This window comes from Coturnix japonica, chromosome 3 (genome assembly GCF_001577835.2).
Source record: "Coturnix japonica isolate 7356 chromosome 3, Coturnix japonica 2.1, whole genome shotgun sequence".
Classification (NCBI taxonomy): Eukaryota; Metazoa; Chordata; class Aves; order Galliformes; family Phasianidae; genus Coturnix; species Coturnix japonica.
In genome coordinates, this window is record NC_029518.1 from 44,243,582 (window position 1) to 44,269,496 (window position 25,915).

Consider the following 25,915-nt stretch of genomic DNA (forward strand, 5'->3'; position numbering starts at 1 on the left):
AGTGTAGGCAGTCCCTCAAAAGTACTGTTAATTTGTCTGTAAATTAAATAGGGATGGTCTAGGCAAGGCTTTTAATCCACGACTGTTTTGTTCCTGGCAGGCACAAGATGTGTGGATGGCTCTGTGGTTTTTGGCCACACAGGGTTTTCATATATATAAAAATACCATGAAATTGGTGAGTCCACTAAATGGAACCAAATATAGTTTATGTATATAAACTACAATTAATTTATCACCAGTGAAGTGAAGGTCTTTCTCTTTCCTTAAAGTGTAGTACCCGAAAATTCAGAATTCAACATTTTCTTTATAAACTTGTCAGCATTAAAAAAACACTATTTGGGAATGCAGTGCACGTCAACACATAATTTTGGTAACATTAAAATGCAGGATGCTCTAAATGATGAAGTGAGTAATGATTTATTCATCATTTAATTTACCCTCTTGTAACATTATTCTGAACAATTTTGCTTGAACAAGAGAATGTCTTAAAATAATAATTAAATCTTGATTAGCATTTTGAATGACAGCAAATTCACAGAACCTTATTATGTTGCTCAGATAATAACTGCTTCATTTGTCAAGAATGGTCCTCTCAGTTTTAGTCTGGCTTGGAGCACATTAAAGTATGAGCTTCTGTAAGTTATGACAGTATTTTTTGTAATGCCTTTTTCTTTATATTTATAAAATGCAAACCTTCAACCCCCTTAACCTATTTGGCTTAAAGTGTAACAAAATTCCTGGTATTTCTCACTAGAGGGCATGTTTTTCAACGCTTTATCATTTTGACCTTTTTCCTATTTTATTTTTGTTTTTAATCATTCTGTCTATCTTCTTTTCTTCCAAGAATGGTTATCAGAATCAGGTAGCACAGAGGTAATTTAGCTAACTTCATTACCCTCTTGGAGTTTCCATGGAGTTTTATGAAGTTCCTTCTCTTTGTAGATGCAGCTTCATATTGGGAAAAATTCTCCATTATTTCCAAGTTCTCTTTAGAGTTGTTACTGTTAAATTTTATATACAAGTTTAATGTTCTTGGTTTAAAATTTCTCTCTTTACAAGGTTAGATTTTTTTTTTTATTCCTTGTTTTGTTTTGTTTTGTCTTTTAATGAAGCTAGTAAGTGATCTATGTTCTGACACTACTAACCTGCTTATTGTATTATTTTCCACTTACTGTCCTGCCAACTTAACTACAGTTTTTGCCTTTTCCTTTGTCATCATGGAAAAAAAATGGCCAGGGCAAAGAAGTAAGCTGTATGGGGTTCTAGAAATACTTAATTACTCTTCTTCATATGTAATTTAAAATATTTGAATTCAGTTAATCTGTTTTATGTTTTTATGAAAATAAATATCTTGTTAAAGTCTGTTTCATCAAAACGTATTTTTATCTACTAAACTCATAATGAAAGCCATCAAGTCTATTTGCTAAGATTTCCGTGAATTACAGTTGATGTGCATTATTATATTACAGATTTACACCTTCAGCAATCAAGGCTTTTGTGTTGGCTGTTTTATTATAGAGCCCAAAGATGTCAAATTGATGGATCGTTTAATCTTTTCAAATACAGACACACCATCAGTTTCTTTTTCATCTTAATTTTCTGAAAATTCACTAAAATAACATTTAATATGCCAGGTACCAAGAATGTTGTTGACCAATTCTTTTAGAACTTTTTAATGTGAAGTATTCATATTTAGCTACTTGAAAAGATTTTATCATTGCTATGAAGTATTTTTCTATTCTCAGAGCAGGCTAACAAAATATTTCTCCTTTACTAAACAAGACAGGTGATTGCTTTTCTACTTTTTTCTCTTTAGTTTTTGTCCAGATCACTTAACCTCTGCATTCTGAAATTTTACAGTAAAAGGCAGTCCAAGATAGTCTGAAGAGCTAAGCAAATGGAGGAAGGACAATTATACTGAAAAAAGAACCTCTTTGTATAAAGATCTTTCCTATTCCTTACTGCTCAGTTGCTTTGTAATGTACAGCTTCTTTTCAGCTCAAAAGACTAATACTTTGTGTTCAGTTTCTTCCTGGGATTTGAATGTCTGTTGATATCATCCTTAAGTTTTTTTCATGTGCTTTGAAGAAAAAGACTAGTTAAAAGTGATTTTGTTCTTGCATATCAATTGAAAGTAGACTTAAGTTGTGTTTCTAACTTTACTGACAAACATTTTAGCATCCAGCATATTATACAAGGACCAGAGTTATATAATAAAGTGAATTAGCACAACGGCAACAAATTTGTTTTTTCTGAAACGCTTTAAAAAATCTTCTGTTGCAGAAGGATGCACTACCATGTGAAATGATGCCAATATTGCTGGCTGATATCCACTGACTGACAACTTCAAATACTACACTCGTGTGCGTGTCCCTGTGTTGATGTGGTTCTCTTCAGTCTTAGATAAAAATATTATATTACGTGCTGTGATACCAAAGCAATACTTAAGAGGGAAAACAGTGTTGTTTGTGCTCTGTCTATAAACAACTGTTTGTTTCTGCTCGTTTCATTCCTGAGAGTTGTAATCAATGCTTTGTAGTTATTAAAGAAACTACTTTAAGTTTCAGCTTCAGGCTGTTTGGTGACTCAGGCAAATGCCATTTTACCACTGCAACATCTGAAGCTCATCTTTTGGTAATACATGGAAAAATACAAGGAAAAAAAAAGAAAGACAAAGCTTTTGTCTTTTCTTTCTTTTCTTTTCTTTTCTCTTTTCTTTTTTTTTTTTTTTTCTATTTAAAGAATTACTGCCTCCATAAAAATAGCAGGTAATGCAATTGTCTAAATCCATTCCCAGTGTTTGATAGATGAGTTTTATTTAGGAAACATAGGAGCTGTTTACATTTTATTTTATTTATTTGAATGATTGTGTACAAATGGACTGATTAGATCCTAGTTGTTCTCATTAAAAAATAATTGTACCATCAACTGTTCTGAAAAACATATTTTCTAAGTTCTTGTGAGCTTTTTTTTATTCATTTTCTTCTTTTTTTATTTCAAAATCAATACTTCATAGCACAAAATTTGACTTTGGAAATGTATCTTAAGTTTTATCTTGAAAAAATAAAAAATAAGAGCAAGACAGGTTATATACTTCCAGTGAGAACAAAACAGTAAAGTAGAAACATTGTCATTTAATGGGATGATATGGTAGTTTACTCTGTAACTTGTGAACTTGTGTTCTGAAGACTAATATGAATTAAATGCACTTGTAAAAAAAAAAAAAAAAAAAGATCAAAAATACATTTTACACATAACAATGAGTAAAGGATAAATAATATCAGTTTAGAGGGAAATTCTACACATTTCACTATTAGCAAGCTCATATTACTACAGAAAGTTATGCTGAGATACAATTTCCACTTCAATTTCCACATATTTGGGATGAAAGTAATCTTGAAGAGTGGTATTCTCAAAGACGGAATGATATCATCTGTTCAATGAAACAGGCACATAGATTATTGCATATTTGTATTTTGCATTGCTATAAGCCACCTCATTTTGCATTCCTTGTTTCTTGCATTGTTTAAACACAGATTAAGAGAGTTAATCTCCTTCCTCTAGGTGATATAACCCAATATATAAAGAAAATGCCTCATTGGAACATTTGAATTGTGCTAACCGCTTGTTTACTGATTTATTTGAAATGCTGCGTTAGGCTCACTTCCTCACTGCACTTGCAGTATGATGAATGGTTCACAAGTCTGTAAAACAGTATTTTGCTGGTATTGTTCTGGGATTAGTTGACCAGCGCTATCCTTCCATTTTTAAAAAGGCAATTTCCCATTTTCCCACCATCATAATCTAGGCATTATGAAACTTCTGCATATGGCTGCTCCTTTTTAGCTGTGTGTGCCCATTTTTCCAGGCTACTAGCAAAGGGATGGTGCTGCTCAACTGGCTCTTACCTTGATCTTGGGACAGGATGCCATTAGGACACAACCATGAGCTAGAAAAGGTTAAATGTTTTGTAGACTGGAGACACAGTGGACCCAACAATACATAAAATTCAACAAGAACGTTTGGAGAAGATACAATCCTTTTTACTGTTTTTTTCTTTGTTATCTAGGTCCAATGTACTTTTTTACCTGGTTCTCTGGATGCTGTTGTTCCGCTTACAAAAGTGGAATTTACTGTCTCCAATTTATTCTTTCAGGATTTGTGGATTTAACACTCCATGATCAGGTCCATCTACTGGAATGTGCCTGGTTAGAGATACTGATGATCGGCTTAGTCTGGCGCTCCATGGAACACCCGGGAAAGCTTTTATTTGCACCTAATCTATTACTGGACAGGTAAGTCTGTGTTTTGCTGTTCATTATTTAAGTAAATTAATTTGCATCTACTGCAATCAGATTAATTTTTAGTTTTTAGTTACCTCATTGATACTACAATTTGATGGTATGTCATAAAGCATTATAGAACTGCAGAGGAACACTGGCAGAAAAAAAAACCTAGAAATTATCAGATAACTCATTAAGACAAGGAAAACATCTGAAAGTCATCTGCAGCTGGAGTTACTTTTTTTCAAAGGCAACTAAAAATTCCTCTTATAATCTGTAGTTTGTTGCCAAACTAAATTAAATTTAATACAAATCTGGAACACTAATCACTTTCATCCATGTAATTACTTCTACTTACCTAAAATCCTCAGTCAGTATTAATTAGAATTGGTTTATTCAAGCAATTAGCCATAATTTTTGAAGAAAATCTTGATGGATCAATGTTATTATCTGATGTATTTGCATTTGGTTTTTTCTCCTTTCCACTGGAGTTAAATGCTGTTCTATGTAAGTCTTTTTTAGCCAGTCTTATTGAGATGCTTTAGATGTTTCTAAGTGAGAGATAAAAATATGTAGCTCTGCTATACAAAAATATCCTGGAATTTAGCTGGTTGTCTTCACAAAATCAAAGCAGGAATTCTTGTTATTTCCATTCAAACTCAACTCATGAAAAATTTCAGCCTTGAGAGTGTTGAACAGTGAGCAAGGGCTTTGGCAGAAGAGTGTGGCAAGGCCAGGAAGAGTTAGGATGGAAGAGTGGTATTAGTTATTACTAGTGCTTTTCTGTTGAAGACACTGAGATAGCAAAGTTGGCAGTAGAGAGCTTGTGTGTGGGCATTGGTCACTCCAGTGCAGACCAAAACATGGAGTGAGGCAGCTTTGATCTAGCCATGCCTCTGCATGCCCCTGCGTAGCTGCAGGGGCACTGAGCTGCAACAGAGGGACGGCAGCAAAGTGTCAAGGGCAGCGCCTTCAGCATCTGCAAACATTACTTGGGTGAATGAACCAAAGTTGGTGCTAGCAGAAAAACTGTTTCTCTTTTCGTTCTCTAAATAAAAAAAAAAAAAAAAAAAGAAAAAAAAAAGAAAAAAAAATGTACCACAGGAAAGTAAATACACCATATTATTAAAAACTGCAAATTGCAATTTAGCTTCAAAGACTAACTCATATGACCCGAATTGCATAATGTATGCTGTGAGGAAAAAACTTCAAACTGAAGAACAGAGCCATGGTGTCATTGTCAGCTAAGAAAAAGAGCTAGGGAAACTTTTGAAACTTTGGTCTTCCTCAGCTAAAAATCCCATGCTCTGAATAAAATAGCATTTGAGCAGTTGATTTGAACAGCTTAATCTCTGCTGGATTAAAGGAAAGAATTTCATCTAAGTGGAGCTACATATTACTTTAGAGGAGAAAATGAATTCATTTTCAAATAAGAAGAAATGTGTTTATAAGGCATAGTATACTGGCTTCACCTTACATGGTAGGGATATTTGCTGACTCTGGGGTGTACTGATATGATTAATAGTTTAATACTTATGTCATAATGAATTAGTGCTAACAATAATTTTATATGACAAATTGATTTAGGTGTATTTCCTTTTGAGAATGTTGTAGGGTACCTATACATTATTTGGTAGATTTGAAAGGGAAAGACAGAGACAGTTCATTGCCTGAATCAGTGAATTCCTTCCTCTACAGCAAATGTTTGGGAGAACATTAGAGGAAGAGTGCAAAAGTTATTTGATCCATTTTTTTCTGTTATCTAAGTAATGAAACAATCTGACTGAGTGGCTAAAATAATCGAAAAGGTGAATTCAGTACATAAATTTTCTTTCATCTGTGCTTTTCTCCATAACCCTTAGCATATTCTTTACAGGATATGTACTCTCTTTTTCCAGTATTTTCATTCACTGACTTCTGTTCTGAATCTCCACCACTCTTAGCCTGTTATCTGATCTATGCAGTTAAAGGCATGTGCAAATACAAATTTAAATCTCAGCTATCATCCAGAGTCACCAGCAACAGATATTAAAACCTTGGTCTGTCTCTAACCTATGTTTTTGTGGACTTAGTGCAAGTTCAATCTAATTAATATGGAGCTTCACAACACAACACTTGGCCTCTGCCTCAATGACCTGCCGGTGCTGGGCACCCTTTCTGATTTGTCATCTCTCATTTTTCACATTCAGGATTATCTTGTATCTGACAGATTCTTTCTGTCTGACAGATTGTCATTTGTATACATCTGTATGTAAAGCTCAGGTCACTTCAAGTTTTATTACAGGAACGTTTTCCGTCTTGGCTAGATAAATACAGTCTTGCCTGGCTCATATCTGTCTGAAACACTATAAAAATACCATTCCTTCTTTGCCTTTTTTTGAGCAAATCTAATTTTTATTCTTGCAGCTTACTCCTCCTACTTGGATCATATGAAACATCCATTTATTTTTTCTCTGAAGATATCTTAGAGAAGCAATCTTCTTTTCCCATTCTGTGACCTTCTACTGGTTACATTTTCTTATAAGTACATCTATAATTTTCTTACATAACTATTCACAATTAGAAGATTCCTTGGAAGTATCTCTAAAGTAGCTCTTTGTTCCTCACTTTAAGTGTCTTGAAATTTTGCTTTGCCTTGTTTTATAAAAAGAAAAAAACAACAACAACAACAAAAAAATCGTAACAGTTAAGCTGTCAGTATGTTTATACTACAGCTTTCTGTATGGCTGAGTATCATCACATTATCCCTTTCTATTCCCACTCTGCTTTGTAATTAGATTGGACATTCTGTGAGGTAAAGCACTTTTTCTTGTTCAGTTAATGCATTGCCTAAACACTTGTGTCTTGGTTCAAGATCAGGACTTTCAGCAGTCTGCCAGTCACAGTTAGCACATTTTGGCAGCGTACAACTGATGCTATTAAAGTGGCTCAAATGACAATAATTACAGATTAGAAAATTAACCCTGATTAGGAACAACAATAGTGCATTCACAGAGCTTACATTTAATGTGCAGTATCTGATGCAACAAACTAAAAGGAACCCAGGATAAATGCAAATTTTATATGCAGTTTTTAATAGTTAGTGTCATGTTTGAGGCAAATCTAAGAGTAAAGACTCAAGTTTGCAGTGGGATGAACCAGATGTTTCCCGTTTGGAGGGTTCCCAAGAAGCTAGACCTTAAAAATGTCATCAGACCAGGGCTGAAGTTTGTCAGAACTGACAATAGGCTGTTTATAACTTTGAGGAAAATGTAATGTTTCTTCAGGAATAAGGAGAAGTTGTATGTTATTATATTTTTGAAGCATTTGCTACATGGAAATGTCACGCAGATCAGAGATTGTTTTGAAACATATTTCTAAAGAAACTCATGGCAGAAATAGCTAAACTGCTAACTGAAGAGCATGACTTCTCACCTGAATCATCCTCAGTACCAGGAAAATGGGAAATACAGTGATGCTTTTTAAAAGTTGATGGAATTTCAATCCATCAAGCCTGCTGACCATTATAGGGAACTGATAGGATGCAGTCTAAAGAGAGAACTAGCTGAGGATTGAATAAACATGACATAGCGGTAAGAAGTCAGAGACAGTTTTCCAAGGATAAGCTATGTATCATAGCCATGAGGGAGCTCTTTTCAGAAATTACCAGGCGTGTTGACAAGGCAGGTATTCCAAAAGTTATTAAACAATATACAAATTTATTATAGAAAAATGGAAACTGATGCATATAGAAAGAGAAAAATCCTAAACTTCATGTGCTGCACCCTGAGTTGATCTTTCCATCTTGCTGTTGTAATAGTCAGTTTTATGGAATCAGCAATTCTTTGCTCACTAGCAGCTGAAAAGTAAGTAGACTGCAGCTCCCCTCATAGAAATTGTTACAATAGGAAAACAAAAAAAACCAAACACAGCAAATTACCAGAACCTTGGTATTTCATTGTGTAAGTCTGTGCTTTTCTGATTTTTGTTAAGACGGAGTATTGTAAAAACAGACAAGGTACCCAGTGAGACTGCAGGCACAGACAAGCTCTGAAACAAAGGATTACTAAGTAGATTGACTTATCTGTCTATGAAGCTCAGTTGAAGAAGAAAAACAAAGCAGGGATGATAAGAATGGTGTGAAGCCATGAGCAAGTTGAGAAAAAGTCTAGTAATCCACGTGTTACCTTTCCCAATCTAGCACTGGAGGAAATCACTTCAACTTAGCTGATCTACATACCTGCATACCTAGCTTAGGGATAAATACACATTTGATATGAATCAGTCCTGCTGTTCACATTTTACGTTCCAGTGTTTTTTTTTTAATCATTATGGCAAAAATTTCTAGCACAAATTATTCTAGAGTGCTAAAAAAAACATCAGTTAAATGTATTCAATATTTGCTGTTTATAACAGGTTCTTTGTGTTTTTCTATGGACAAATATAGTAGTCATTTCATTTGGAAACTGTTCACATCCTCTTCCAGGATTTGATGAATTTTTAGTTCTCTTTCTCATGTGAAAGAAATCAAAGTATTTTCACTTTACTGACCATTGTGTTGATCAATATTCAGGCAGCCACTGATCTCTTCAAACTGCAGATAGCATGAATATCATAAAAACTTGAATCATTCACTATATGATTCTGCAGCAGATGTAATGTTACTTTCATAGCTTTCATGAAATATTTTATATGCTGAGAAATTTCTCACAGTTCTGAAGATTGTCAAGTTTTTTTATGAGTGGCACATTCAGAAAGTTGAATACAGTAGAACAGAATCAGGACAAATTTGCAGTGTGCTTTGCCACTCCCTCACCTTCTCAAATGTTCCAGCTGTCTCGGAATGTCATGCTCTTAGTTAGTCTTCCACTTAAGTAAACGGACAATTGTATCTCTCTGTCCATTTATTTATTTATTTAGCCTTGTGTGGCTACAAATGCATTAGTTACCTTTGACTTACTACTGGGAAAATGGAAGCAGAGTAGACATGGATGCTTGAGTCAGAACACTTCATTAGTGACCTACTGCTGTTATCATTTCATAGAAAAAGGCCCACATGAAGAAAAGATGCTGAAATTTGCACTTCAAAAACCATAAAAAATAACTGTGTTTTATTTAATTAAAACAATAAATTCTGCACTGGAAACTCAACTCAATCATCCTGTCATAAGGCTGCTTACCTAATAGAGCTGATTTTATCAACATGTAGGTAGCTATAGTATCTCTGGAAATAATTTAATTTCTCCCTTTTATTTTATTGTTGAATTTTGAGATCTGTTACTGTGTTGTAGATCCAAGAAAACTTAAGTACATACATATACATATGTGTTCCAAGAGACATAATTAAACACAAATAAATGCAAAAGGAATCAGTTGTGGTTACTATAAATGTGAGTCTCTTCTGGATCTTGGGAAAAAAAATTAAAGACAACTTTTTTTGTAGATACTGCAATTTAGAAAACCTAGGCTTATTTAAGAGGAACCCTTCCAGAGCTTAGGGAAGTGCAGGATAATTGTCAAAGTGATAAACTCTTTAAAAAAAAAAAACAAAAAACAAAAAAACAAAACAAAACACCACAACACTCAAAACAATAAAATCTTCCACTATTTCATGATCTTCACAGTTTTAAGTCTTTAGAAAAAGAGATTCCCTCTCTGGTTCTGTAGACTCAGAAGTTTTCAGAGAGAATGAAATCATTTCAGTATTTAAGATATCCCTTATTTCCTACATAACTTCCAATACTACTTCTTCATCTAGTCACTCTGACCTTGGAAGATCAGTCTCTAGGTCTAGGTCATGCTGAATTGTGATGCTGATCTTTGCAAAATGAAACTTTCTTACCAATTTCAATAGAGAGAATTTTGAAGTACTTTTGGCCTTAAGGTATTTCAGAGCGAGATCTTCCTGTCAATCAATATAACATTTTTCAGACAATTCTTGTACTTTTACTAATCTAAATGTTATAAACTGCTAAAATAATTAATCATTAACATTCTTATAATTACTGTAACAGTGGTTTTGAGATTTTTCCTGCTTTATTTTTGGATCCATTTAACGTCACCCTTTACCTCAAAAAATAATAACGAAAAAGGTGCCTCGTTATTTAATTGTCTATATGTTTCAGACCTGATTCACCACTGTTTACATGTGTATGTACTGTTTTTCTGACAATGCAGAAGATCCTCTGTTGATCAAGCAAGTAAAGGCAGTCACAACTGTATGGTTCTGAGGGCAAGAGTCAAGAGCATGGGGGCCCCAGTGGCCAGTTCACTGTAGTGGATAGGGGCTTGAGGAAGGGTGAACAGATCTCCTATTGGTCAACAATTGGTTGCACAGCTGATGCGAAAAACAGTTCATTTTTTGTGATCATTGGACGTACTCTGAGGAATGAGATAGCTAGGAAGAGGAGGAAGACATGCTGGCCATCTTGGTAAAAGAAGCTTTAAACTGGGAATGATGCAGATGATAATCAACAATCAAATGAGGAAGGTAGCAGACTAGGCTGTCAAGAAAAGGGTTGCGAGTTGTATGGACAAGAGAGACCTTGGAAGTAGAACATCGTCCATCCTAAGTGTCTGAACACAAATAAGGAAATGTTTACAGGACAATAAGGGAAGCTGTTGTACATTTTCTGTGAAACCTATGCAATTGAATGCATCTCTGAAGTGCTGTACACTAATGCATGTGGTATGGGGAACAAGCAGGAAATATCAGAGGATTATGTGCTATTGCAGGACTGGGAATACAGGGACAAGATAAAAGAGCTCACCCATCTGGACAGCTAGAGTTAATGGGTAGAGACTCATAAGTAAAGACAGGCTGGAACAGCAAGGGAGGGAAGTTGCCCTGTGTGTAAGTGAGCAACGGAAATGCTTGAAGTTCTTGCTAGGGATGGATGAGAAGCTACCTGTGTAGCTCTAGGTCAGGATAAATGTGCTTCTAGAGGGACAATCCAGCAAGGCACCAGCAATCCAGGGGCTTTCTTGATTGCTTTGCTGATAAATTCATAACAGAGATGTCCTTAGAGCTGATATGAGGAGATGCTTCACTGCATCTCTTAGCTACAAAAAAGAAAGAACTGATCAGAAGTGAGAACATCAGGGGCAGACTTAGCTAGATGATCAAGAAGCATGTTCTGAATTTGGATTTTTCAGGGTCTGGATTGGAAGGATTTTGTGAGATACAGGCCTAGAAAGAAAAGGGATTCAGGAGAGCTGGTTGATTTTCAAGGATCACCTCCTTTACACTTAAGAATGGTTCTTCATGACGTGCGGGATGTCAAGCAGAAGAGCCAAAAGGCCTAAAGGAATGAATAAGAAGCTGATGAAACAATTCAGGTATAAATAGAAAGCATAAAAGAGATGGAAGCAAGGTCAAGTCACCCTGGAGATAAGGTGCTCTTTTCTTCCAGGTATCTAGTGTCAGGATGTGTGGCAATAGCTCAGAGCTGCCTCATAGGAGGTTCAGGCTAAACATTAGGAAAAACTTTACTGGGATGGTAGTTAGACAATAGAACAAACTTCCTAGAGGGATGGTTGATGCCCTATTCCCTTCTGTGTTTAAGAAGCATTTGGATAAATAAACACATTACTTTATGTTAGTTCTAGAGTAGTCTAACAGTTGAACTTGGTGATCTTTGTAGGTCTCTTCTCATTTCTTCCTCTCTCCTCCCTTCTGCTTTCCTCCCCTCCCACTTGTTAAATGCAGGATGGTCTGAAGTAAATTATATTGTGAATAATGTTTTCCCTATCTTTTAATTATTGACAGAACATATCGTTGTAGAAAAAAGGGAAATCCTCAATTAGTTAAGTAGTTAACCAAAGGCATTTGGCAGCATTTTAGGCATCCAGATGGATGTGTTTGATTTTTTCTTAAAACCTCTACAGATGGAGTTTTCCTGACAGAATTCTTCATCAAGCTGTGTTAGTACTTCACTTCACATAGGATTAGGAAGTGTCAATGGCCATTTATAGAATACATTAATGTTTATAACAATTATATATTGTGCCAAAGGTACATATAGCCTGTAGTAATAGCTTGAAAGATAGAACATTAAAAAGTTGTTGAAATGTTGGACAGGTTTAGTGTACTTGGAAAACAGCACTAGACATCATGGTTGCTATATCTGTCCTTCAACTGTTCCCAGTCTTCTCCAATTTCTTTTTCTTGCTTTTCTATATTTTAAAATCTCTCATTTGGTCTTTTAATGAGCCACTTTTTTTGATTCAGTTTGCTCAAGGAGCAAACAAGTATCAGAAAATATTAGTAAATCTCAGAGGATGATGAGTTGGTAATTTCATTACTACTGGAAAAGGTAGAAATTGCCTATCTGAGCCTTAGACTCAATCCTAATTTTTGCTGTGGTGCTATAGAAGAAATATAACCATGTCAGGTGAAAACTGCTGCTGTGCATGAACAACCACTTTTTTGGAATTTGTTTTGCAGAAGTGATAACACCAGTGGCAGTAATTCAAAGGATAGGTCACTTTCTTGCTATAAGAAAAAATAGGAATATAACTACACTGCTCAATGGTAGAAAAACAACTTTGCTTTTAGTGGTCCCTTCTGATTGTGTCTGTTTTCCTCCCTCAGAATTATGTTTGCAACTGATATTTCAGTTTTATTTCTTAATTGGAAAATGTCTGATTCAAGCAACTCCTGAAGGAAAAAAACTTAATTCCACGTTGAACTGTGTTACTTCCAGTCCAGTACTTCTCCAAATGCCTGGAGATTGGAGTGATTCTCAGACCGTGATTCATGCACTGACAGCAATGGCATGTATTTCTGAATAAGTAGCCAAAAATATTCTATTTGTTTAAACACCAAGAAATAATTACTGTAACAGTATTGTAAATCAACTGAAAAAGATTTTAGTTAACTCCCACACCCCCAAAAATAATAGAAAAAGAAAGCAAAATTAATATTTGATGGTATGATTCTGAAAAACATGCACTCTCATGTTAACGTTTCTTCCTCTGAATATTTATCCTTGTCTCTGGAGAGATAAATACTGTCCTGCTTATTCCATGACTGAATAATTTAATGAATTAATAATAAATCCAAATTGAATATGAAAAAAGTATGGTAATAAGATATAAGAAGAATTAAATGCTTGGAAACCATATGAGAATGAGCAAATTATTATGAATAGAAAGAATCATACTCCTTCCAAGCGTTTTTCCATAATACAGTCCAAGATAAAGCTGATAAAGAAATTGTCAACGAGGAGAGTTAACTTTATAATTTTTTCTTCTCTGTTTTGTATTCTGTGCTAGATTTATTCATTAACTGAAGAAAAAAAAAAAAGGCTTAACTTTTGAAACCACTGCAATAGTACAGGAAAGATTGCCTCTATTACTTATGCAGGTGTTGGCTGCATGTATGGATTCTTGGTTAAAAATCTCAAAACTAGTAATAAATTCTTGCTTCTGGTCACACCCTCAGAAACCAAACTCTTTCAGGTTCTTCTCCAGCAATTCACTTAGAAACAAAAATATTGATTGCAGATCATTGTGTCCAACCTGCTCCTTGTAGCAAGAGTACTGCCAACACCAGCTTATGCCAGCTGTGACTGTCTAGAAGAGTCTTGAAAGGAGGAGAATGCACAGCCTTTATAGATATCTGTTTCAGGGTTGCAACACCATCCTACAGTCCAGACTTAACCTTGCATGCTGTAGCTTGCAGCATTTACTTGTTTTTCACTTTAACATTCACTGCTCCTGGAAGAGCTTGGTTCCACCCAGTTTGTAGTGCCCCTGCTAGCCAATTTGGACTGCAATTTTGGCTGTCTCCTCCAGTACATACTTTATCTCATCACTAGACTGAACAGATCCAAATGGCTCAACTCCTTCTTACAGGCATGCTACATGCCTCTGACCACCTCCAGTTAGAGGGGACAGCCAACATCCTTCCTGATCTGAGAGACCTGAGACAGGACACAGGTAGAGCACAGGTGAGGGCAGGACTACTTCTCTTGTTCTGGTCACATTCATCCTTAAATAATTTCTATACACAATGAGAGCATGCTGTTGGCTTATTATTTTTATTTTTTTTTAAATAAATATAATTTAATTTGGAACCATTTTCTAACAAGGCTGCAAATCAGTCTAGAATATTTCTAATCTGAATTGATCCATGAGCTTATTTGTCCTTGGGTGCAGGATTTTGTGCTTCTGGTTGAACTTAATGAGTTTTCTGTGGATTCACAGCCTCCGTGGTACTGAGGCTGTGCTGTGTAGCGTCCTCACTCCGCTCCCAATGTAGTATCATCCACAAATGTGAAGGCATGCTTTTTGTCATCATCCTTGTAAATGATAAAGCAGCACTGGCTCCAGAGTCAACCTCTGAAGGAGATTTTTCTCATTACCTGCCACAAAGTAAATGGTAATCCATTACTGCTACCTTTTGAGTCTGGTAATACACCTTATATTCCACCCATGTCTTTCTGCTCAGTCTGTATCATCCTGGCTTACAGACAAGAATGCTGTAACCTAAAAGCCTTACAAATCTGAGGTATTTATGCATATCTCACTCCCTTTGATCATTTAGTGAATTATTTTTTCATAGAAGTCAATCAGGGCAGTCAATCACAATCCTGTTTCGTGGATTCTCCTTGTTTTTGTCAGAGATGAGCCAATCCTCTGCTATTTGTCAGGGATGGTTTCAATCTCCAAGTGTAAAAAATACATGGGCCAGCTCTTTCAGCACCCTGAAATGAGCTTCATTTGGCTCCAAAGATTTGAGTTACTCCTCTATGTAGTTAGTAATTTTCAGAAAAATTCACTAGCCTCTCAACATTCTTCTGTTGGATGAGTCTGTCCCCGCCATGTTGAGCCAGTACATATAGTTGGCTGTCAGCAGAAACAAAATTGTTTTGGTTGTTTCTGTGAATTCCATGTAGTCAATCTGTGTTTCCCCCCACCTTCCCAGTTCATTGACTATTCTTTCTGAACTTCCATTCCCTTCTTGTTACCCTCTCTATGCCTCACTTGTTTTAGCTTCAAGTTAGCTTTGGTTTAAATTTTCAAACAATGCTTTGATACCCTTTCCTGCCTGCTTTTATTTCTATTATGTGACCTTTTGCCTTTAAATGTACAAAGGAGTTCCTTGCTTAGCTATGAGAATCTCCTCATGAAATACCTGGTCTTTTGCTATGGTAGGATGAGCTGTTCCTGAGCGCTTCATTAATTTTCCTTAAAATGTTTTCTAGCTCCCCTGGATGCTTTACCCATCATGGCTCTAACAATATCTAGTAATTAGGTATGGAAATTGTAGTATGATCATCTGGAGCCCAGAATCTGATAAGTGCTTCTGAAATCTTTGGTCATAGGTGTTTTGTTGTTTGCCTTCCCAGCACATTTCTCAGTCCTGAGTTCAGTAACATCTCATGGTTACTGTAGCCAAATGTCCTATTTGTGGCCACATTCACTAGCAGTTTCTTTTTCTTTGTGATTAGTACAGTTTTGCCTTTGATTGTCTATGCTGCTGAGTTAATTGTTCATACTCTACCTTGATGATAGTTATAGCTGGACTTCCTCAAGAATCTACTGTGGGATGTGTCCTGTTAATTGTCTTTGTTAATGACCGAAAGGAGGACATGTGTACACTCTTTAAATTTCCAGGTGACACAAAACTAGGGGGTACAATTGATACACTGAGTTGCCATACAGAGGAACCTAGATGAAATGGAGAAATGGGCTGACAGGAACATCATGAAATTCAGTAAGGAAGAATGCGGAATCCTGCACTTGTGATAGACTTAATTCACTGCTACTGTCCAAGCTGGATAACAGCTTTGCTGGAAAAGGCCTGAAGAACAGCAGTCTGAGACATGAGTTCAGTACTGTAGAATGGCAGCAATGAAGGGCAACGGTATCCTGAGATGTATCAGGAGATACCATTCCAGCAGAGCAAGGAAAATTATTATTTCCCCTTCATATGGAATCCTTTCATCCGTATCTGGAATGGCACAACCTGTTTTGCACCTCTCATTACAGGAAAGGTGTTAAAAATTTCAGCAAATGTATGGGAGAATCACTAAAGGGTGGTTAGGGCTTGAGCCTCAAGTGGAGAAAATAAGAGAACAAAATTTGTTTATCTTGAACAAGAGATGGCTTTTGAGCATATCTGACAACCTTCTAAATTCTTCAGAGGTTAGGAAGACTCTTTATTGATATGACTGATGAAAGACTGAGAAACAGGAGTTAAGGCAGAAGAGGTTCTGGCTAGATACGAGTGAAAAAAATGGTCATGGACATCATTAAGCTGAAAGAGGCTTTCTGCATTCATCCTTGAATATTTTCAAGACCAGACTGAGTAAAGCCTAGAGTGAGCTAGTCTGAGATAACAGCTGACCCTGCTTTGAACAGGTTTGACTAGAGACATACGGAAATGTCATTCAGTTTGAGTGATGCAGTGGACTTACTAAAGTGCACAGCACTCATATGCAGCAACTTAGGACCTTTAATATTAAAAATTATTAAATAAAGTATTTCCTGATAGCCAAGTCTAAAGAATTATTACAAGAATACAGTCTGCCATTTTGCAGTTAGCAAACCTTTATTTTGTTTTCAATAAGCTGGCAGTACACAAAAACAGCAGCATGATGTTGATATAAGGGCAGTTTTTACATCTGTTACTTAATTTGTCCTCCAGGAATGTTATCTAGGCCTTCCTAGATAGGCCTTCCTATCAATGGGATGCAGAGCTGTAAAGATATGATAATACTATCAGCTTATGTTAGAAAGTTAAAATGCAATTTAGGAGAACTAGAGATTCGTATTTCAGATAGCATTTGATAGTTAGCAAAGAAAACAAGTGGTGTAGCCTAGATAATAAAAGCATTTGATTAGAAGTCTGCTTATCAAAGATGGCAAGCTCCTGCAGCTCCCTTGAATTGGAGCTGCTCTGAAAATGAATGAGAAAAACTGCATTTGCACATGAGATATCAATGAGATATCAAACTTCTAAATTATATTACTCTACCTACAGCACTACTTATATACTTTGTGGAATTCTTTGGTATTTCACACTCAGTAGATAACAAAAGTAAATGCGATTAGAAAGTATTTAGAATCTCTTGAATTTACATAATTTTTATTTATCATCTATCATATGAATCCATCTGGTAGAAAATAGGCACAAAGGCATATAGACTAAAGGCTGCAGGACTACAATTTTTTTATCATATGTTGTACCTGTTGGCAAACATTTCTTCATTGGAATATTGCATTTGTAAGCTACAGACCACTGAAATATTTTGTAAAAATACCCAGCAATAATTCCTTTTTTTTTTTTTTGCTATTAAAATATCCATTCCAGGAGATTTCGTGAAGTATTTTAAAAGGCCTTATTTTGGGGGTTTTGTTTTATTTTACTTTCAAATTCTTTTGGCTCTTCAAATTGCTCAGGCTGTGTAACATTTTTGTAATTGTTATAGACACTGGCTGGCAGAAGTTTGAGGGGTTAAAGGAAGCAAGTATGTGTCTTAGCCAAGCATAAAGATTATAGTTATTTTTTTTCATATGGTCATTTACTGTATGATATTCTGAAACTTTCTGCATAAACCTGAAATGCGAGATTATTAAATTAATCTCAGTAACAGGTATGATTTAAATTAACACAAAAACATTAAAAGCTTTTAGTCCTCTGACACGGCTTTATTATGTATACACAAAGTTAATTTTTCTTTAGTCACAGGAAAAATAGAAATTGTTCCAGAAGCAGTGGAAAATTTCCCATTTTTTTAAAAATTATTATTATTATTATTATTGTTATTATTTCTTTAATATAACTTAAATTTTAGCACCAAAGCAGATTTTTGAGTCAGTGATAACTGTTCATATTCTTATATCTTCCTTTGAGTGCCTAAATGTTTTGTTTTATAATTGTCAGGGGTACTACTAAAAATTACTTTGTCTTTGTTTATTTTATTAATGCCCAAACAGAGGACCAAAATAACTGAATCCAACCAGTTCAGGTTTTGGTCTTCAACAAAGAGTTCTCCCCTCCCCCCAGCAGTGAACATTATAACTGATAAGTCATCAGATCAGTGAAAGCCTTCAAGCAAGAGGCATAACTGTGAATTTCAGGAAAGATGAGTTCAGATGCAACAGACTGAGATCAGTCCTGTAGTTCAGCTCATTATTGGGAACATTGTAAATGAGGTGCCAAAGGCATCACAAACTCTCTGTGGAACATTGCACTGAGTCTGCATATCTGCCAATCCTCACTGCAAGACTTTCTACACTACACTTGCTACCATAGCCTCGGGGATCTTAATACATGAAATTATCAGGGCTGCTGGTCGTATCTCAAAAGCTGCAACAGTTTAAACCACTATTTCTTCGGTAAAATTATTTAGAGATGGAAAAAACCATGTAAATGGCATTGCTAAATGTTGCATCTTGTGACAAGGTGCCTGCCATGCAATGAAAATCACAGTTCTGAGCTGAAGTTGAGTGAAATGTGTGTGGAGGAGTAGAGTGCTTGGTGTGCTGCTGCCTAGAAGGGACATAGGGACATGCAGCAAGAAAGAGCAACCATCGTCCTTTATTAAAGTTCTTGTTCCTTCCTGCTCTTTGGATTCCCAAAACTGAATAATCTCTTTGTCACAGAAAAATTAATGAGCACATGCTGTTGTTACAGTGACTAGGAGACTTGTTCCTTACTCCATGCTTACACTTCTTAGTGCCTGATCCAGAGCTAGAACTCAACCCCCTGAAACTGGAACAGGTTTGACTGTGCTCATAGCCAGTACTGTCATGGTTACAGTGAAATTAAGTGATGATTAATCTGTGTGATACAAGCTATAATATGACAGCCATCTGAATTTTCCTTTGCATTTTCCTGCAGTAGTGAGCTGAAAAGTTCTGTCTCGTATTTAAAAAATAGTATATTTTTCAATCAGGAGATCATATCACTTGTTGATTTATATGTTAAATTTTCATTCATAAAGTCCTAATAAAATTAAGAATATGTAATTTTTAGTAAAAGGTTGTGCTGATATAAAATTCCATGACTAGAAAATTTGCAGATTAAGTTTTCATTAAAATTATGTTTAGTCTGCATTAATTCTTGAACTGTGGGTTGGGCGTGCAAGATGAAAATGAGTGAGCTTACCTGATGTTGTGAGCAGAAATAAACAATTATTTTAACTTTATTTAATGTTGTAGTGTAAAAATGGAGCTCATTTTCAAAGTGAAGTTGTAGGTTTAATCATATAGAGAAGACTTTGGCCTCACGAGTGCTTCCTGAGTTCATAAATGTGTGTATTCTGTAGGGAGATGTGATGCTTACAAAAAATGAATGGGAGAAGCATGGTGACACATTTTAGATTGCAAAACCAAATAGAAATGAGAACAAAACATAGGGAGAAATGTTTTGCAAGGAATTGGAGCTATGTAAATTAAAGGAAAAATAAAAAGAAGATAAAATGTAAGATGAGTAGAACATGAAAACATCAAAATGTAGTTTCAAACAAATTTTTGCTCTCAATATGACTTGTTTGTCTGTATTGGTCTCTCATCTTCCACCATAATAATGCTTCTTGCTGATAAAGTTATGATTTTAAGATTTCTTTTTTAAAGACTGGGTTTATTTATTTATTCATTCCATACATTAAATGAACATAGACTAGGAAATCACATGCTAGCTTGTGCTCTGAGGTTTGAGAAATCTAATTTGGGGGGAGTAACCCAGGGGAATGAAAATCTCATGCTGCCAGGTTAAAGCTGTGAATATCTCCTCCTTGATGGTATTCACACAGGAATCAAGGGAAATGTGTAGAGGGCATGGTGGAAATCTTTGACATGCTACTGGCTACTGCTGCTCGGTTTCGGATGATGAACCTTCAAGGGGAGGAATTTGTGTGCCTTAAGTCCATCATCCTGCTCAATTCTGGTAAGTGGTATGCTTTGCTGTCACATGGGTAATTGTAAATGCTTCTGCATGTGGTTTGAGTGCTGCCTGCTTCTTGTCTCTGGTGTTGTTTCCATTTTGAGGCAGCAGCAACTGAAAGGGATGTCAAGACAGAGAAGGGACTGTGGTGCGTATGGAACCCAGCAAATTAACACCTTAAGAGGTTGGTTCACTGAGAGCAGCTGGTGTGGAGGATGATCGGGGCCTCTGGGTGTTGAACTAGACACTGGAGATCTTGTTAAAGTCCTCATTACAATGCACTGAGGTAGCTGGATCCACACTTCAGGCATCCAGAGAAAATAGCTGGTTCTAAATCAGGGTATCAGGGTCTATACTTTCTTTTTCTTTTTTCTTCTTCTTTTTTTTTTTTTTTTTCCCCCTCCCCCCCAATGGCAAAATAAAGGAAAATAGTGGCAAAGATGTGGCTATTTATCTTTATTTAGTTTATATTAATAAACTGTCATCTAAAACCTGTGCTATCACTGTACACATTCTCCATATTTGATGAAATGTATTTTTGGACTGTAGATCTCATTTTAAATAACAGTAGGTAACATGCTTAACCATAGATAGAAACATCTAATATCTGGATTAAATTCTTTGTTACCTTATAGAAATAAACATCCAAAAGTTAGGGCAGAAAGTTTCTGTTGCATAACAGAGGTTTCTTTTCTTTTTGAAGCAGAAGAGATTAAAGATAAATAGATTAAAAAAATAGGATAGTTTGGGGGTAGGTGTAATAGCAGTGACGTAGATTTGACATAGATACTCTGAACTGTCCTCTGGATACATTTTACTTTATGGAATAAAACCAGCCTCCCTGAGGTAAAGCTCTGGACAGACATGAATTATTATGTGCTTTGAAGCACATGTTGTAGATGATGTATGGGGAGAGGCTGAGAGTGCTGGGAAAGGGAAGGCTGAGTGAGGGTCAAATTACTGTCCTCAGACAGTTGATGGGTAGGTCATGGAGAAGGCAAGGCCAGACTTTCCTCCAAGGAGCAGAAGAATTTTCATCCCCGTGAGAGAAAGGTTAAGCACTGGAACAGGTTGTCCAGATAGATGGTGGTATCACCATGCTCAGAGATACCAAAATTTACCTGAATGAAGCTCTGGGCAGGTTGAATTAACCCTGAAGTTAGTGCTATTTGAGCAGAAAGTTGAAATTACGTGACCTTAAAGCCTCCTTCCTAACCTACTGTTTTTCTATGGTTTTACATCTAAATACAATCAAATATTTTACTAAAGAAACAGCAGATAAACAAAATAATTTTTTGTCTAGATATATGATGTAACCAGCTGATCTCAAAAGGATTTAAACAAATTTTTTCAACTGAATTGGAGTAATTATGCTACGCTTCTTGTTTTAAAACATTTTCTATTTGCATTCTAAAACTCTTTGTGAAATTTATTCTCTGAGTGTACATAAACATTTATTTATTAAATCCTTGGACATCTGTTAGTTTATTCACATGAGGCAGTGCTGCTTATTGCTTTTGTTAGACAATTATTTTCTCATTTTTTTTGCAACATCTTTCAAGGCTGTTTAATCTCTTTTTGCAGCTTTTTTATCCACATATGTCTTCTTAGCAATATTTTTTTTTAGCCTCCCTCAGTTTGTGTAGAAAAAACAGAAAGTTTTGTTTATAAAGCAAAATATACATTTATGTTACTGACAATTTTTTTTCTGAGATATCAAGGAGACAGCATGTCTGTACCAACAAGGACAGCAGTGTCTTCAGCTAAATAACAAAACAGAAGGTGCCCCTCTAAAGCTGCAGCAATAAGTAAGTTGTCTGACTGAAAAGCAAAGCACATTCAGCTCACTAATAGAATACTGTTTCTTAAGACTGGAAAATAAGCACCAGAAACATAAGAGGGCATCGTGATGCCAGATGTTTTATGTTTGAGTGGATCTGAAAAGAAGAACAGTGCTATGTGGGGCAAAGCAGAGGTTTCCATTTTGCAGGCAAGGATGTAACTCATGTCTGCCTTAGCAGATGATTTACCTAGCTGGTAATTTTGCAGAGATGAAAAGATTTAGCTGATTTTGGTCATCCTGTAGGCCTCCTTGATGCACCATTCCATCTGACTAGTTCTTATCATTTTTCTTTCCCCTGTTGAAGTGTGCTTTTAATCAATTTCTTTATTTTGAAGACTGGAGAATTGCATGAGTGCATGGTACAAAGCTGAAATTGCTTTTAGCTCAGACTGCTTTGCTTCAGATACAAACTGATGGGGCTTGGTGGAAGAGGAAGAAGATCCCTGTTTTGTTTTGTGACAATGAACACTAAATGTAAAAAAATTAAACTGGGGTTTATTTTGACAGAAAAGATGTTGAAGACATTCCGTTATACATGTCCAATAATATGTCAGGGTATAGTAATATGTGTATAACTATACCTTGATATGCATGCTGACAACTGACACAGTAGCCTTTCTGTCTCTGGAAGAAACCATGGTGTGGATATCTTTGTGCTTAGGTGCAACCTGTTAGGCTTAGCTTGTTTGCAGAGACCTGCTAGCTTTAGTCTGTCTCCTGTAATGTTTTATGATACTGATGTATAGCTGGAAAACCATCTGGTGTATATTCAGCCCTGTTTTTGGCTTTTTTTCTGCTTCAGAGGCTGGAAAGACGATCGAGATTTTTAAATTCCACTTTGTGAAGACAATTTTTCTGCACTCTTGTTCCAAAGCTCTGCCTCTACGTGTGTGCGTCTGTGTGTGATGGATAGCTGGTATTTCTTCTGGGGAAATTTCTGGTCACTGGCCTAAGGCAGGAGAAATCACCTGGGGTAGAAAGGAAAACTGATCTTTTTTTGTTGTTGATTTTCTTTTTGATTTATATTTTTTAATAGCTTCTGGACCAGACCTAGGTGAGAAACAATCCTGCCTGACACATTTTTTTCCCTTTTGTTGTTTTCAAACGTATGAAAGTAAGGGGTGTTGATACAAGTACAAAATAGGATCCGCTAACTGAAGAAAGCTGCTTTGGAGGCACAGGGGATTTATGAGGATAATATTTCCTTTATCAGTCATTTAGAAGTATCTTGCCCCTACAGGAAATGGCTGGTCTAATAAACCTCATATCATCAGTAGATGTGTGAGGGTGGTTAATTGTCATCCAGCTGAGAAAAGCCCCAAGAACTCTGCCTTTTTGGGGAACTCATTTCAGTACAAATAATACTCATTAAAAACTTTGTGAGAAAAGAGGCTGTTGTGCTGTTTGTATCAAATTCCAAGCAGCAATCACTACAAACCAAAGAAGTCTTACTACTGCTTTCTAGAAGCTGTGCTGTATTTGTTTCGCTCTTTTATTTTTGTTTTTGAAGTCTCCCTCTCTCTCTCACACACACACACACATACGCTTAGACTCACAAGTTTCTCTCTTTTTAGAACAGAAAGTCCAGCATCATAAAACCCACTTGCAGCTTACGGTAGTTTTAGGTTGTTGGTGTAGTGAGATGAAATGAGAAGGTGAGGTACATCAAGAAAATGGTAAGGAAATCAGTACGTTGACTGCTCTGATGCATGGATGGGTATGCTTATCTACAGTTCTGATGGTACAACATCCAGCTACAAACAATACAAACAAGTTAAAGTACATACATGTTTGTGTATATATGAATCTTGGTGCTTTTCTTCTTAATATCTATAACTGCATTGTGTATTTTTCTATATGTGATGCATTAAAGAAAAGCTAAATGAAAGGCAATACCATGGACCTTTTTTTTTTTCCAAAGACAATACAAACTTGGCTCTGTAAGTTGATGAAGGAGATTTGAAGCACAGGATTTGTCAGGTACTTTACAGAGACAGGTCACTGAAGTCACTATGACCATGTTTTTTGGTATCAACATCTATACTTAAGCCTTTACTAATTCAAGGCTGTATGATAGTATTATGATCTATTTGGAGTTATTAGGTCAATCCAGAAGATTAAAGAACTGGTGCTGAGGGCAACAGGTGCCCTTTGGCAGCATTGTTGTGGGGTGACATGCTTTGCATTGTCTGTCCTTTGTCACACAGAACAAAGTCAAGGTAAAAAATGTGTGGATTAGTAGAGAACGTCCTAGTTAGAAATCTGATGTGCTGCATGCAACGGAGGTGGAAGTTAAGGTGTTTTCTAGGAGATGTTCCAGGGACTATTGGAGAGCTAGTCTCAAGTTGGTTTGATCTCTATTTTAGATTTCCTTCTGGCCCACATCTTCATGTTGCTCACTCTCAGGCAGAAAAGAAAGACAGCTGTATTGAAACAGGTTGCCTTTCAAAGGTCTTGTTTGCTTTGGAAGATATTATTGAGGCAAGTGCTTGTAAACAAACCGTTTTTTTTACATGTGTTGTGGTAACATATCGTTCAGTCCTAGACTGCCTAGCAGGCCACCAGAATTCAAGCATTAAACAGCAGAAATATTAGCAAATACTGCTGTCAGCCTGGGCTAGGTCAGTAAGTTCTGCAGAGCTCTCAAGTGGCAGGAGCGTCTCCTCATGGTTTTGGGGCTGAGTGACTGAGAGAGGAGAGCAGTTCACGGTCAGGTCTGGCTGCAGGGTAGAGGTGAACCATGCCACCTCTGCCAGCTAGCCCTGACCTTAAGCGGCATGGGGTGAGGAAGACGCATCATCTTTCTCTTCCTGCTCTAACCACAGTGGCTAAATCCAAGCCCCATGGTGGGATGAAAGTCTCTCTAGGAAAGACTGTGTTCTTCACGTCTGTAAAGTGGTTATTTTCCTTCTTCACCTCCTTAATCAAAATGATTAATTCTGTGGATGGGCTCCTAGATAATGCTGCCCTTTCCCAGCAGTACTTTATGGAAGATCTGGATCACTTTATTTTTTTTCCTCGCCTTCCTCTGTCCTGTCCCCACATACTTCTCAGCTGCCAGGTGATTAGAATTTTATATGCACTGGGGCCTTAAAAGCAGGGTGCTCACAGGAAGCTCCTGTGGTTTCATGCAGCCAAAGAGGCCACCATGAGGCATATGGGGAGTAAATCTGAATATCAGAGTAATTTTTCTCTGTGGTTTTCTTTCTCCTTCCTACTCCAGGTGTGTACACTTTTCTTTCCAGCACCTTGAAATCTCTGGAAGAGAGAGACTATATCCACCGTGTTCTGGACAAAATCACAGATACTCTGATACACTTCATGGCAAAGTCAGGTCTTTCTCTGCAGCAGCAGCACCGGCGACTGGCTCAGCTCCTCCTCATCCTCTCTCACATCAGGCATATGAGGTAGGAGCAAGGTTAGGTGCATGTTTAGGTGCAAGCAGGAGGTTTTGCAAATGTACACGTGTTCTTGGAGTTATGCTTTCCTTCATTGTGTGTGTGTGTGTGTGTGTGTGTGTTGCCATTATATAAAAGGTAAACCACTGTCCTCTTCCTCTTTCCATAAGTGTAGATGGACCTGCAAAACCATATTCTGGATTATTGTGTGGAAGGAGTAAACATTTTCCTTGTTTCTCTTTTTTATTTTCCTTCTAGTTTTGATAATGCCATAAACACTGTCTGCTTTTAATACTACACATCTTGTTATTCTCTTTGGAAGGTAGTAAGTACACGAAAAATAAGGTAATTCTACAATAAAAAATAAGCCTAATTCTACAAACCCTAGTCTCCTGTAAGATAGGATTTAATAAAAAACTTACCTTTGAATAGATACCTCTCACAAGTGGCTTGATTACGAATCACTTTACAAAAGATATTATTATCATTATATGTATATTATGGATGAAGATAA

The 25,915-nt window shown here is 36.4% G+C and overlaps 1 protein-coding gene across 7 annotated transcripts in view; it reads left to right on the plus strand.

The window, feature by feature from the left end:
• The window catches only part of ESR1 (estrogen receptor 1), a 173,998-nt gene that overhangs the window by 142,384 nt on the left and 5,699 nt on the right, over positions 1-25,915 (plus strand). For all 7 annotated transcript variants that reach the window (XM_032443211.1, XM_032443212.1, XM_015858163.2 and 4 more), the window contains 3 exon segments: positions 4,157-4,295; positions 20,030-20,163; positions 25,227-25,410. In XM_032443211.1, coding sequence (XP_032299102.1) covers positions 4,157-4,295; positions 20,030-20,163; positions 25,227-25,410 — 457 coding nt within the window.